At 47.4% G+C, this 13596-nt stretch overlaps 1 protein-coding gene across 1 annotated transcript in view; it reads left to right on the top strand.

The window, feature by feature from the left end:
- The window catches only part of Nat10 (N-acetyltransferase 10), a 44136-nt gene that overhangs the window by 18119 nt on the left and 12421 nt on the right, over positions 1-13596 (top strand). The window contains exons 9-16 of the mRNA XM_036185290.1: positions 1014-1147; positions 2081-2174; positions 2295-2393; positions 6123-6259; positions 11295-11419; positions 11811-11961; positions 12461-12557; positions 13357-13473. Coding sequence (XP_036041183.1) covers positions 1014-1147; positions 2081-2174; positions 2295-2393; positions 6123-6259; positions 11295-11419; positions 11811-11961; positions 12461-12557; positions 13357-13473 — 954 coding nt within the window. The remainder of the gene's footprint in view (positions 1-1013; positions 1148-2080; positions 2175-2294; positions 2394-6122; positions 6260-11294; positions 11420-11810; positions 11962-12460; positions 12558-13356; positions 13474-13596) is intronic.

Here is a 13596-nt window from a genome sequence, read left to right as displayed (position 1 = left end):
TACCTGCTTCAGAGCTTGTCCTGTACGATGAGACATTCTGTGTGGAGGAAATTAGCAAATCATATGGTTTCCTGGAAAGTGCTGTGTAGCGCAGAGAAAAAGGAAAGGTAGCCTAGAGGCCTAGGGTATATCAGAAGCTTCTAGATAGAGTGGTGACGGTGGGGTATTTTAGAAGGGATATTTGAAGAAAGCCTTGAAGAAGCTGTGGAATGAGTCCCTGGGCATAAGGGTCACAGCTGTATAGGCCTAAGGCAGGAGTATGGTTTGGGTGCTTAGGGTCCAGCAAGGAGGCCAGCAGGGTTCAGCAAGCATGAGTGGTCGGGGAGATGGGCTTATTAAGGCCACTGGGAGGCCTGTGGCAGGAGAGATGGTAACGTGGCGAGTTTTGTGTGCCTCTTAGCGCAGTGTGGAAGCATCCCCAAGGTTATAAAAGGACCTTCTGGCTGCTGAGCAGACTTCAGGCTGTGGTGGGCTGATGCAGGAAGGGTAATTATAAAGCTGCTGTTGGGTGGAGTTAGCTGGGACAGGAGGGGCTGTGAGCAGAGCTGGAGAGGACGTGAGGAACGGCAGGACTCTGTTTTGAAGGGGTCACCGAAGGGGTACTAGAAAATCAGGGTTGGGTGAGAAAATTGAGGTATGTTTAGCACAGAGAATTGGGCAGATGAACTCGGATGGGGAAGTTAACAGATGGAGGTTGGGGACCTGAGATGTCTGTTGTTTGGTGGAGCTGTAGAGCACTGGTTGCACGTACTCAGAGTATGGCGTGTGGGGAAGAGGTCGACAGTGGAGACAGACTTGAGAGCCTTGGGCACTCACTTGGTCCTTGTGGTCTTGACAGAGCTGCGGAGCTGACCGAGGGAGTGAGAAACAGGGGCTGAGCACTGCTTTCTGGCCTCTAGGAACTGATGCCCTTGGGTTGGCCTTGGCATCAGCCTGACCTCTACACACAGACGGTGGTAAGAGCTGAACCTAGAGCCTTTCTGGGTGTTCACTTAATGTTTCCCTTTACACAGGCCAAAGCTGTCTTGAAATTCATTGAGGGGATCTCAGAGAAGACCCTGAGGAGTACTGTCACACTCACTGCTGCCAGGGGACGGGGCAAGTCTGCAGCCCTGGGCCTGGCTATTGCTGGGGCAGTGGCATTCGGGTAAGGGTTCTTTATGGGTGTTTGGGTCGGGAACCTGGTGGGATTGTCTCTGGTTCCTCATCAGGTCTTGGGTACTTGTGTGGAATCAGCAGCACTGTTCCTTTAGGTCATTGAGAGGCACACTGGGCACAGACAGAGGCAGTACCAGGGCTCTTCTGTTTGCTGCCTACCTTGAACAAGCACAGATGCAAAGAGCAGTTGTGAGCATGAGTGTCTGTGACAAGCTTTGCTGATTGAGCAAATACAAGGGAACTGTGTTATGATCTTGGCTGGTCATTGGTCTTGTTTTCAGTAAGATGTTGTTTTCTGTCCTTGTCGGGTATTTGTGTAATTGCCCAGTGTGCTTTGCCAGCTTAGATGAGGGACCTACAACTCACTGTCCTGCATGGGCAATCTTCCTTGGTGATACTTAGAGTTCTGCGGACATTTCATATGTGTTGTAAACCAAGACCCAGGGAGTTCCAATAATTACCCAAGATCCCCCAGCAAGTTGCTTCTGGCAGAGCTGTGGTCCTGGCCTAAGCACCCACTGAGCTCCATGACTTCATAGTTTCAAAATCGTCTAGCTAGTGGTGAGTGTGAGGCTGTCCTCTTGTCAGGACACTGGGTTGGGGACAGTGTGTGGGTTCTGCACGCTGACAGCTATGCTCCTACTCTGCCACTCGGCACCCCTGAACTGATGAGGTAGTGTGTGCCAGGGCTGCCACCAGCACATCCATAACCTGCTTGTGTTGGTTTTGAAGAGGAGTGTGCTCAGGTCTTGGTTGCTTTCTTCTTTGTCCCCAAAACTGTTCGTCCTTCTCCCTGCTGATGTTTTTGGCTGTCATGTGTGGGACGGAAGCAAGCGAAAACAATTCCTGAATTTTATTTGCTTCTTTAAAATGTCCTTAGTCGCCTTATTTTTTAAACCCCCCCTTTTCTTTTGTTCTGCAGGTATTCCAATATTTTTGTCACCTCCCCAAGCCCAGATAACCTGCACACCCTGTTTGAATTTGTGTTTAAAGGATTTGATGCTCTGCAGTATCAGGTAGGAAAGTAGGGTAGGACCTTTTGCTGTAATGCAGAATAGGCCCAGTGGTCTGTGGAATGCTTGCTTTCTCAGTAGTGAGTCTTTAACTTGTCATGGGTTTGACTCTCTCTGCATCAGGAGCACCTGGATTATGAGATCGTGCAGTCTCTAAACCCCGAGTTTAATAAAGCGGTGATCAGGGTCAACGTGTTCCGAGAGCACAGGCAGACTATTCAGGTGAGGCTCATCTCGGTCTGCTGGGTGGGCCCTGCTGGGTGGTCTTTCCCCACATGTGTGACTCCTTGTCCTTGACCCAGCAGTGCTGTGGGAGAACCCTGCTGCGGATTTTCAGCTGAATGTGAAGAAGGTAGTCAGGTCGGCTAATAGAAATGCGTGGAGTTGGATTGAAAAGTACAGTGTGTCTCTTGACTGAAATGAATGGGACCGAGAGTATGCTAATGAGTGAAAAAAACTGGTTCTAATCAGTTCAGGCTTTGCTAAGTTACTGTAGGTTTTGAAATAGGGCATCTGTAGCTGGAACAGTAACATCACCATTGCAAAGGGGAAAGAGCTTCTCGGAATGTGCTGGGGATCCTTGTGGGTTTGCCAATGCTGTTTCCCTTTCAAACAGCATTTGCCAGAAAGCTCCATAAATCTCGAGCACTCTAAGCCCAAATGCTCTACATTTGTCTGGAGGCTTTAGTGTTATTCAGTCTCTACGAGGCATCATGTGTCAGGATCGCAGAGGCACCGAGACTCACTGGCTCTTGTTGGATGGATTCATTGGTTGCTTTTGAAGTTAGATTGGCATGGGAAGCAAGCCAAATGAACTTGGCAGTCTGTGGTCCTTGAACTTTGTCTGCAGAAGCAGTGAGTGAGTAGACCTGTCAGGAATAGGCAGACGACTAACACCAGTGTTGATGCCTTTACCTAAGGTTCTTTATTAGTTTTAGTAGATTCCTTTTTTTTTTCAATTATTTTATGTGTGTGGGTGTTTGCCTGCTTGTATGTCTTTGTACCACAGATGTGTCTGGTGCCCATTAAGGCCAGAAGAGGGCTCTAGGTCCCCTGGAACTAGAGTTAAAAAAATAGTTGGATCTACCAGTGTGGGTGCTGGAACTGAACCTGAGTCCCCTGGGAGAGAGCCAGGGCTCCTAACTGCTGAGCTGTCTCTGAAGCCCCTTTTCTGGTCTCTCCTTCCTGCCCATTTCATCCACGGTTGCCAGATGACCTCAGCTGAGGGGAAACTGCTGCTATGGTGGGCTCTTGGCTCCTAGATTACAGGGACTGTTAAAACACAAGAAGTACATGCAAACCAGAGAAGGAAAGCATTTCCCTGCTATGCCTTAGTCCAGCCCTGGTTTCCCTTAAAATTGTGTAACCCAACCCCCTTTCTTTACAAGATTCTGTTTGGGTGTAGACTCTGGGTTAGTGCAGAGGAGGTGACTTGGCTTTCTAAGACTTCAAGCCAAGTGTGTTCTTTCCAGGCTGGAGAGTGAGAAAAAAGGAGAGCATTAGATTAAAGCAGGCGCTCCCTGGAGGCCACTTCTGTGCTTTTATGCGATGAGTGTTTAGTTAAGAATCAAGACATGGGGCCCCATGGAAGGTGTGAGACCAGGAGTGAGTGAGTAGGGCAGCTCTCTCCCTGATCCAGCCACCTCCGGAACAGTCTGATCTTCTTACTCTCCTGATCAAACCTGAAGGAAAGCACAGAGACCAGCCTAGCCTTGGATGGCCAGTGTGGCAGTCTGCTCTTAGTGTCTGCCCCATATGCAGGCATGTTCTGTCCTGCACCTGTTCCACCTTTTTATTCTGCATCTGGTGCCATATCTCTAGATTGATGCTTGCAGGTCAGACTGATGCACCTTTAAGGGTTGGGTGAGGAACTAAGATTTGTGTTTGTTTTATTTTCTAGAACAAGTATTGAATTGTTGAGCTTTAGACTTACATGTGTGTATATCTAGTTTTGTGAGATTTTTCCAAATTCTCCTTTACAGTGTTCGTTCCTAGTTACCTTCATACCACTTTTTGGTTTGATTTTTATTTTCTTATGTCCTCAGCCATTGTGGGTACAGTACGGCAGATTTTTTGTTTTTGTTGTGTTTGACCTCCGACTCACTGTCCTCCTGTTTCAGCTTCCTGATTACAGGTATGAACCCTCACACCTGGTTGTTGTTCTGGTGGTTACTTGGTTTGGTTTGAGCCAGAGTCTGCCTATGTTTCTCAGACTGACCGTAACTCGCTGTTGGAATCCTGGACTTCCTGTTTCACGTCCTAAATGCTGGTTTACAGATCGTACCACCATGTCCATTCCATGAATTTGGGTTTGTCTGTCTGCATGCTGTCTCCCACAGTTCTCTGATTGTTTATGAAATTGAGTTATCTTTAATTATTTGATTGGTTATTCATATTGCCTCCGTGGCCTTTTAAAAACAGTGGAAAACCCTGGGTTGTTCATGTACTTAAGGACGAGAGGTGGGGAAAGGGAAGAGGTGATGGGTAGTGGGGGATGGAAAAGGAACGATGTGGACTTAGGAAAGAGGATCTCCAGTGTTGTTCAAATCTAGATGGCCTTTTAATAAACACCTGGAGCCAGATATTGGGGTGAAAGCGGAAAGATCAGAGAAGCAGAGCAAGCCACAGCCAACCTGTTACCTCACCAACTCCACAAATCCTCTGACTGAATTCCTCTGAGTCCTCACCTGAAAGGGTCACAGCTGAACTGCTCTAGTTCCTGTCTCCTCACGCCTTATATACCTTTCTCCGCCCTGCTGTCACTTCCTGGGATTAAAGGCGTGTGTGCTTCCCAGTACTGGGATTAAAGGCATGAGCCACCACTGCCTGATTGTTCCCAGGGTGGCCTTGAACTCACAGAGATCCATCTGGATCTCTGCCTCCTGAGTGATAGGATTAAGGGTATGTGCCACCACTGTCTGGCCTCTATGTCTAATCTAGTGGCTGGCTCTATCCTCTGATCCACAGGCAAACTTTATTGGGGTACACAATATATCACCACACTCCAGTTCAGGGTTATTTTTGGCTACATGGCAAGTTTGAGGCTAGCCTGGGCTACATGACAACCCCCTTGCTTTCCCTGACCCCCCCCCCCCCAAAAAAAAAAAAACACACTAGAGGTTGGTGGTGTCAGGATAGAGAACACAGCACATAGATGGAAGTCCAATGTCACATGCAGTGAGGGCTGTGCCTCTCACCACTGGCCTTCCCTAATCTGAGGCTGAAGAAAAACATGATACACAAAAGAGGGAAAAAGGAATGTAGCCACTGTCAGTCAGTCAATTCATAAGCCAGGCTATTTGCAAGGTCCTTTTACATAATGCGCTTGCTTCTTCCTTTAGTAGCCATTGAGTAGGCATTTCCTTGTATCTGTGTGTGTGTGTGTGTGTGTGTGTGTGTGTGTGCGCGCGCCGCATGCCCACACATGCATGCTATGTGCATACATTTATGAATGAGCATATACAGATGAATGTGTGTGCATACATTTATGAATGAGGGTATACAGATGAGTGTGTGTGCAGGCCAGAGGTCCACATCGGTTGCTCTCACTCACTGAACTTGAGCCCCTAGCTTGGGCTGGACTGGTTGACTAACAAGCCCCAGGCAGTTCATCTCTGTCTCCTGCATTGGGGTTGCAGGTCTGTGTGCTGTGTTCCTGTGGTGTTGGGCCGGATCCAAACTCAGGCCCTCGTGTTTGTGCAGCAGATACTTCATGGGCCGAGCCATCTCTCCACCCCCTTTTCTATGTTTTGTAGCAAATAGGAGGTTCTGTTCAGGGTCACATAATCAGAGAGTGAAATGCTTGGTCCCAGTGTCCAGCCTGAAGCCTGTTTCATTCCTGACCTGCTAAAAGTGGATGTGGGAGAAGAGGAGGGGACAGTGAGGTCCTTAGCGCTGGGTATGGTGGGTTTTGGTGGCCACACTGACAGTCTGAATCTTCTTTCCCCACAGTACATCCATCCCGCAGATGCTGTGAAACTGGGCCAGGCTGAGCTCGTGGTCATTGATGAAGCTGCTGCTATTCCCCTCCCCCTAGTGAAGAGCCTGCTTGGGCCCTACCTGGTTTTCATGGCCTCTACCATCAACGGGTAAGGTTCCTGGGCAGAGCTGTTACTCTTGGCTGTGATCTTGCAGCTGAATTGAAAGGTAAAGAAGCTGACGAGTTTGGCCATGGCGAACCGCTTGGTCTGTGAGTCTGGGCAGCTCCGTTCTTCCTGGGCTTCTTCAGCGGGAGCTGCCTCTTAACTTGTTCCTTCTGGTCTGATGCTAAGTGGACACCATAAGATTGTAGGATTTTGGAGCCTTATGTGATTCATGCTTCCTGTTTAAGTATGATCAGGTTTTTAAAAGTCCTGGTAGCAATACCAATGTCCTATATCTTGGGATGTAGAAATGTAATGTTAAAATAGCTATAGTTAACATTAAAACAGACTTATACTGTTAGTCTTAAAACTTTAAAATAGGTAATTCACCTTGACCTAGAAAAATGACAGGAAACAGGTAGCAAAGGGAAAAAGTCAGTGATAGAATGCAAGCTTACTATTGCCAAGACCTAGGTTTAATCCCCGGCACCTAGAAATTTCAAAAAGTAGGGCTTGGGGAGATGGCACAGCGTATAAGAATGCTTGCTTTGTTAGCATAAGCATCTACTTTTGAATTCCTAGCATCCACATAAAAAGCTAGACATGGCTGTAACCCTATTGTTGGCAGGGGGCAGGGCTTGAGGACCAGCCAGTTGGATCCTGAGCTCTCACTGTGCAGCAGCCTAACTGGGTGGTGATGTGGTGGGCTTCCGGTCATGAGAGCCGCCATCTGTCAAGACGGCAGAGCAGCGAACAGCAAAGGAGGGAAACCCCACTCCTCCTCTGCTTTCCACGTGCATACAGTCTCATGCACTCCTACACGCTTATGCATGTACCACGTGTAGACCACATACACAGAAGCACACATGAGGAAAAGAAAAGAAAGAAAAATCCCCTCATCCCAGCTATGTAGAAAGTTTGTGTATGTGTTCTGTGCATTTATTTTTTCATTTATTTACTTTTTATTTTGCTTATTGTTTTGAGACAGGGTTTTAACTATGCAGACCATGCTGGTATTGAATGCAGAGATCTGCCTGCCTCTGCCTCCTAAGTGCTAGGATTAAAAGCATGTGTCACCACACTGGCCTACTCTTTCATTTTGAACAAGAATATAAAGTTTACATACTGTTGTTACATATATATTGTGAAATTTCTCCAGGTCAGTAAAAATGTATATTCAGTATTGAAATGATTCCTATCCAGAAATCACATCTTCAAGAGAGAATTCTGTGTTTCAGATTTTGATTGTGACTACTTAACATCAAAAGTATTTAATTAAAACATGGTTTACCTGTAGCTGTAAGCCTTGGTAATGATTGCTCCATCTCTGCAGCCCATAGGCTTTTACCTTTAAAGACATCTTTATTGTCATGTGCTTTGCATGCTCTAGCACTAACCAGTGGCAAGTGTGTGAAAGTCAGGACAGCCAGCATGTGGGAGTCTGCTCTCCTGCTTCCATGCGGGTCCAGGAGGAGCAGACTGCTTCAGGCTAGGTGGCAGGTGCCGCCCGTGCTGAGCCATCTAGCCGCCCAGTGTGTAGTCTTCTGTGGTTGGCTTTTTCACTTCACTCCAGTGCTCGGGGTTCACCCATGTAGCTCCGCCTGTATTTCTTTCCTTTTTGTGGCTGGATGATGCTCTGCTTTGTGGAGAGAGAGGCCCTGCTTACTTGTCTGAGGACATCTGGGTTTTCTCTCTGTTTGGCTGTTAGTGAAGCTGACAGGCACATTGGTACACAGGTTTCTGTGTGGACTTGTTTCCAGTCCTGTGGACATTGCAGCTGAGGAGTGGGGTCACTGTGTCAAACGGAGACGATAACCGTGTGACAGGCTGTCAGGTTGTTTCCAGAGCAGCTGCAGCACCATTGAATTCCCAGTGTCTCCATAACTTGTGGCCACACATGATTAAAACAAAACAAAACAACAACAAAAATACACAAAACTGGATGGAAAATTGCAGAAATCATTCATGTTTTATATAATTTGTATTAGGGTTATGTTGTTAAAAAATTATTGCTAGTTATTGCTGTTTGGTTCCTGTACCTAATTTGTAAGTTAAACTTTACATTGATGTGCATGTATAGGAAAACCATGGCATGCATGTCCTACTGTGGAATCCCCTCTGCCAAAGGGACTTTGCCTTGTGAGGATTCTGAATTCCCACCTACACACTTGCATAGTAGATGCTGACTCTGAAGTGATGTCTCACTTTGCTGTTCATGTGTTTGGCCCTGATTATTCATGATGCTGAGGATCCTCTGCTTGTTTTTCTGTCTTTTCTCTGCCTCCCTCCTGTACTGGGGATTGAACCTAGGCCCTGGCACTTGCTAGGCAAGCACTCTATCACTGAGCTACATCCTCAGGCTGCTCTGCTCTGAGGATTTTTCTGATTGGATTATTTGTCTTTTTAGTATTAAGGTGTAAGGTTTATATTCTAGGTACAAGACCCTTATCAAATACACTATTTACAAAACTTAATCTGTTTTGTGGGGTTTCACCTTTTTGATAACATCTTTTTGAACATGAAAGTTTCGGTTTTGTTACTTTTGCTTATTCATGGACTAAAAAAATATTTTTCATTTAGTGTGTGTGGGGGGGGGTTGGGGGAGTGGGGGGGGGGTGTTTCTGTGTGTCATAGTTGATGAGCGGAGCTGAGAGGACAGCTTGCCAGTCAGTTCTCTCCTATATGCTGGCCCCAGGGATCGACATCAGACCATCAGGTTTGGCAGCAAGCAAATCTTAGCCATCTTGCTGGCCTGAATTTTGTTTTTTGTTTTTTTTGTTTTTGGTTTTGGTTTTTTTAAAGAAATAGGATTCCTTTGGAGAAATTTGTTCTGTAGGGTAGAAAGGAGGAATAAAACACTTCAACTTTGTAGTTTTTTATCATTCTGTACAAGTAGCATTTGTGTAAAAGCAAACATTCTTAGTCTTGGAATGTAATAACAAAAACTATGAAATTATGAAAATATGAAATACTAAATTAAAATAGAAAATCACCAACAGTGTGTGTCCTGTGACCACATGTTCTTGGACTGCCAACAAGGAGGAAATGTTGACAAATGAAGAGCTGGCTCAGTGAGCAAATTATAAATGGCTTAATGTTTTTAAGTTTTAAAATTACGTTTTGTAGCAGGGCGGTAGTGGTGCATGTCTTTTATCCCAGGCAGAGACAGGCGATCTCTGTGAGTTTGAGCCAATCTGGTCTACAGAGGGAGTTCCAGGACAGCCAGGGGCTTCACAGAGAACTATCTGGGAAGGAAAGGGGGGAAATACACACACACACACACACACACACACACACACACACACACACACATTGTGTGTGTGTGCACTTGCTCACTCACCTGCACAGACATATATAGAGGTCAGAGGATAGCACACAGGAGTCTGTTCTTCTCCCTTGTGGCTCCAGGGGATTAAACTTGGGTCACCAGGCTTGCAGCAAGTGCTTTACCCTGAGCGTTTTGTTTAAAGATTTATTTATTCGTGTACTTTCTGTATATCAGTGCTCAGTCTTCATGCACATCAGAAAAGGGAATCAGATCCCATTACAGATGGTTGTGAGCCACTGTGTGGTTGCTAGAAATTGAACTCAGGACCTCTGGAAGAATAGCCAGTGCTCTTAATTGCTATTATTTTTGGTCCTATTTTAATTCTTAAGATTTATTTTATCTTATGTGTATGAGTGTTTTGTTTGCTTGTATGTATATGTGCCGTGTGCATGCTTAGTGCCCTCAGAGGTCAGAAGAGGGTGTCTGATCCCTTGGAACTGGAGTTATAGGTGGTTGTGAGCCACCAGGTGGGTACTGGGAAGTGAACCCAGGTCCTCTGCAAGAGCAACATGCGTTCTAACCTCTGAGCCACCTCTCTAGCCCCTAGTTTTATTTCTCTTTGAATGTGTGTGTGTGAGCACTGCCTCGGGTATTATTCCTAGCCTTCTGCCTTGTTTGAGACAGAGCCTGTTGTTTGCTGCTACATACACCAGGCTAGCTGCCTCTCAAGCTTCTAGAGATTCTCCTGTGCTGACCTGTAGGCTACCCTGGCTGCTGGGTGCACACGGGAGAAAACTGAGGCTCCAGGAACTTGAGTGCTTGTCCAAGGAAACAGGCTGCTCCACGGTGCAGTAGAGACCCCTACCCACTTCCTCCCGGCTCTCATTCTGAACACCTGTTGCCAGGACACACACTGGCAGAGGTCTGAATGTTTTCCCTTCCTCTCTGGGGCCTCAGAATTGACAGACAAGAAAATCTCTTTGTAGGAGCATGGGATTCCAGACATGCTACCAAGCCTTGTTTTACGTGGGCTCTGGGGATCCAAACTCAGGTCCTCACTTTACCCATTTAGCCCTTTGCCTGGCCCTTTATCACCTCTTAGGTGAAGGTAATAGAAAGACTCTTTTGGCAGGGCGCTGGAGAGATGGCCCAGTGCTTAAGAGCACTGACCACTTGTAGAGAGGACTTGATTCCATTTCAGGTACCCATATGTTGCTCAAAATCAATTGTAATTCCATGTCCAGGGGATCTGATGCCCTCTTCTAGCCTCAGTGGGTACCATGCATTCACTGATACACATGTATACATGTAAGCAAACACTTACACTCATACAAGCAAATACATCTTACAAAAAGAATCACTTGGGTGGTGGATTGTTTGATTTTCCACATGTGAAAAGGTCTCAGTTCATATCTTCATGTAACTTCTAGTAGAACTGACTGATAGTGACGGTGTAGCATTGTTCCGGTTTCATTGGCCAAATGCTTTGTTTACAGCATCTTTCAGGACTTGTTCTTAGATCACAGTCCTGTGAGATGTGTAGGACAATCTCCTTTGGGGATGAGGATGATCAGCTTCCCCACCCAAAGGTGCTGAAGTCCATACTAGGGCTTGACTATGAGCCTGAATGGTTCATCTCGTAGGGCTGTCCTTGGGACATGTGTGCTGTGCTGGAAGTTCAGATGAGCAAGACTGTTTTGATTTCATCTGGATAACTCTGCTTGGACAGTAGATTGGGGACCTTATGTCTAACTGCCTTTGTCTTTCTCCTAGGTACGAGGGCACTGGCCGGTCACTGTCCCTCAAACTCATTCAGCAGCTTCGTCAGCAGAGTGCCCAGAGCCAGGTCAGCACCACTGCTGAGAATAAGACCACAACAACAGCCAGACTGGCCTCAGGTACCTAGCTGGCTTCTCACCATCTTACCCAGCACTCATGGCGGTACCAAAACTTGATGCTGCCCGAAAACTCGGGTCCTAGGACATTCCAGCTTTTTGAGAGGAGCTGTAGTCCAGCCCCCAGGTTCGAACTGGACTTGGGTCTTCACATTCCTGGGGCCTTTGGTTCCTACTCAAAGATATGGGTAGGGTATATTGACTTAGTAGGATTCTTTTAGGTTGGGGTTAGAGGTGAGTGAATATCTAACCCAAAACACTGTAATTCACCCACTTTGAATTTGGAGCCATGGATATCTGGATACTGTGTCACAGATCAAGTGGAGTATTCTTATGGCTGTTAGATGTATTGCTGTGAGTAATTGTCTCTAATTGTATGTGTTGTGGGTGACAGCTCGGACATTGCACGAGGTGTCCCTCCAAGAGTCAATCCGATACGCCCCTGGGGATGCAGTAGAGAAGTGGCTGAATGACCTGCTGTGCCTGGACTGCCTCAACATCACCCGGATAGTCTCCGGCTGCCCGTTGCCTCAGGCCTGTGAGCTGTATCCTCTGTCTCAGTGGCCCTGTGAGGGCTGAAGCAGTTGGAGAAAAGGGTTTGGGCTTAGTGCAGTGGCATGTGCCTGTAGTCCTTGCCTTGATTTGGGAGTCTGAGGCAGGCGGTTGTGGACTCACGAATTCAGGGCCAGCCCAAGCAAAACAGTGAGCATTGAAATGAGACATTTCATTGTGTCCTGTGTAACCCTGGCTGTCCTGGAACTCTGTAGATCAGGCTGGCCTTGACCTCACAGATATCCACCACCTTCTGCCTCCAAAGTGTTGGCATTAAAGGCATGGGCCTTTAATTTTTTTTTTTTTTTTTTTTAAAGGAACGTTTTCTAATTTTGTTTCTCAGGCTTTTCCACTGTAGCTTCTGCTCAGGATTCTGGACTCCTATTCCTTAAGATGGGGGAAATGCTGTTCTCAAACTGGGGACATTTTTTGCTGATATGTCTTGTTTTGGGTTCTCTGTGGTTTTGTTCCTGTTGCTTAACTCCAGACCAGCTACTACGTTAACAGAGACACTCTCTTTTGCTACCACAAGGCCTCTGAGGTCTTTCTCCAGCGGCTCATGGCCCTCTATGTGGCTTCTCATTACAAGGTAACCGTCCTGCTCTGACGTGCCCTTCAGGAGGGAGCATTCCTCATGTCTTTCCCCACCTGCTCCTCAGGGCTCTAGGTGGCCATTCCATTGGGACTTAAATGTGTCGAAGCTGGCAGGGTCCAGTGATCTTGTTGGAAGGGTCATGTTCCCTATTATAGCTTGTGTGGGTTGGGTCAGGCTTTGGACACAGTGTTTCGGAGTCAATGAGTGGGATCTAGAAGGCGGGCAGTAGTGCCCTCTTAAGGGGCACTGGCATTGTCAGCCATCGGACTGCCCGAACCAATGGGCTGACGTGGGATCAGCACTTGAAGCCCTGAGGTGCTTTCTGGCCTGAGGCCAGCTCCTCCTGTTGAACGAAGGGACTCTGATGTAGCAGAGGGAAATGCAAGAGCGAACAGCAGCTTGGAGAGCTTGCTTCCCGAGTGTCTGGGTATTACAGCATTTCCATGAACGGCCTTTGAGGGGAGGCTGAAGACTTGGTGTTAATTGTGGTGGCATGCTTTCCTGAAATAGCAAGTAGCCTTTCCTCTGGGGGAACTTTACTTCTCAGTTGTGGAATAAACAGTGCCAGATAACTTCTGCTCCATGACCTCAGCCTTGAGCCCGAGAGGACAAGCCGGTAGGTACGGGAGGCCCAGTCCCACTGCAGCCGTTGCGGAGTCTTGGCTCGCACAGTGACAGAAAGGGGCCTTTGCGAGGCTTTGGAGCTGCCGTCGCCACTGACTCTCGGTCGCTCCTCGGGAGTGAAGGATGATGTAAGGAGTGCCTTGCACTGACGCATGTGTGTGCCCCACAGAACTCTCCCAACGACCTGCAGATGCTTTCTGACGCGCCTGCTCACCACCTCTTCTGCCTTCTGCCACCCGTGCCCCCGACCCAGAATGCCCTGCCGGAAGTGCTTGCAGTTGTTCAGGTACAGAGCAGAGCAAAGCATGGTGTGGCACTGGTCTGGACATTCGTGTGGACACGGAGGGACGCTGTTGGGCCCTGACTTGGATCTAGGTGGGTGGGTCGGTTGAGGCAGTAAGGACATGCA

This window comes from Onychomys torridus, chromosome 4, assembly GCF_903995425.1.
Source record: "Onychomys torridus chromosome 4, mOncTor1.1, whole genome shotgun sequence".
In the NCBI taxonomy this organism is placed as follows: domain Eukaryota; kingdom Metazoa; phylum Chordata; class Mammalia; order Rodentia; family Cricetidae; genus Onychomys; species Onychomys torridus.
Note: the sequence above shows the minus strand (reverse complement) of the source record. Positions and strands in the feature narration are given on the sequence as shown.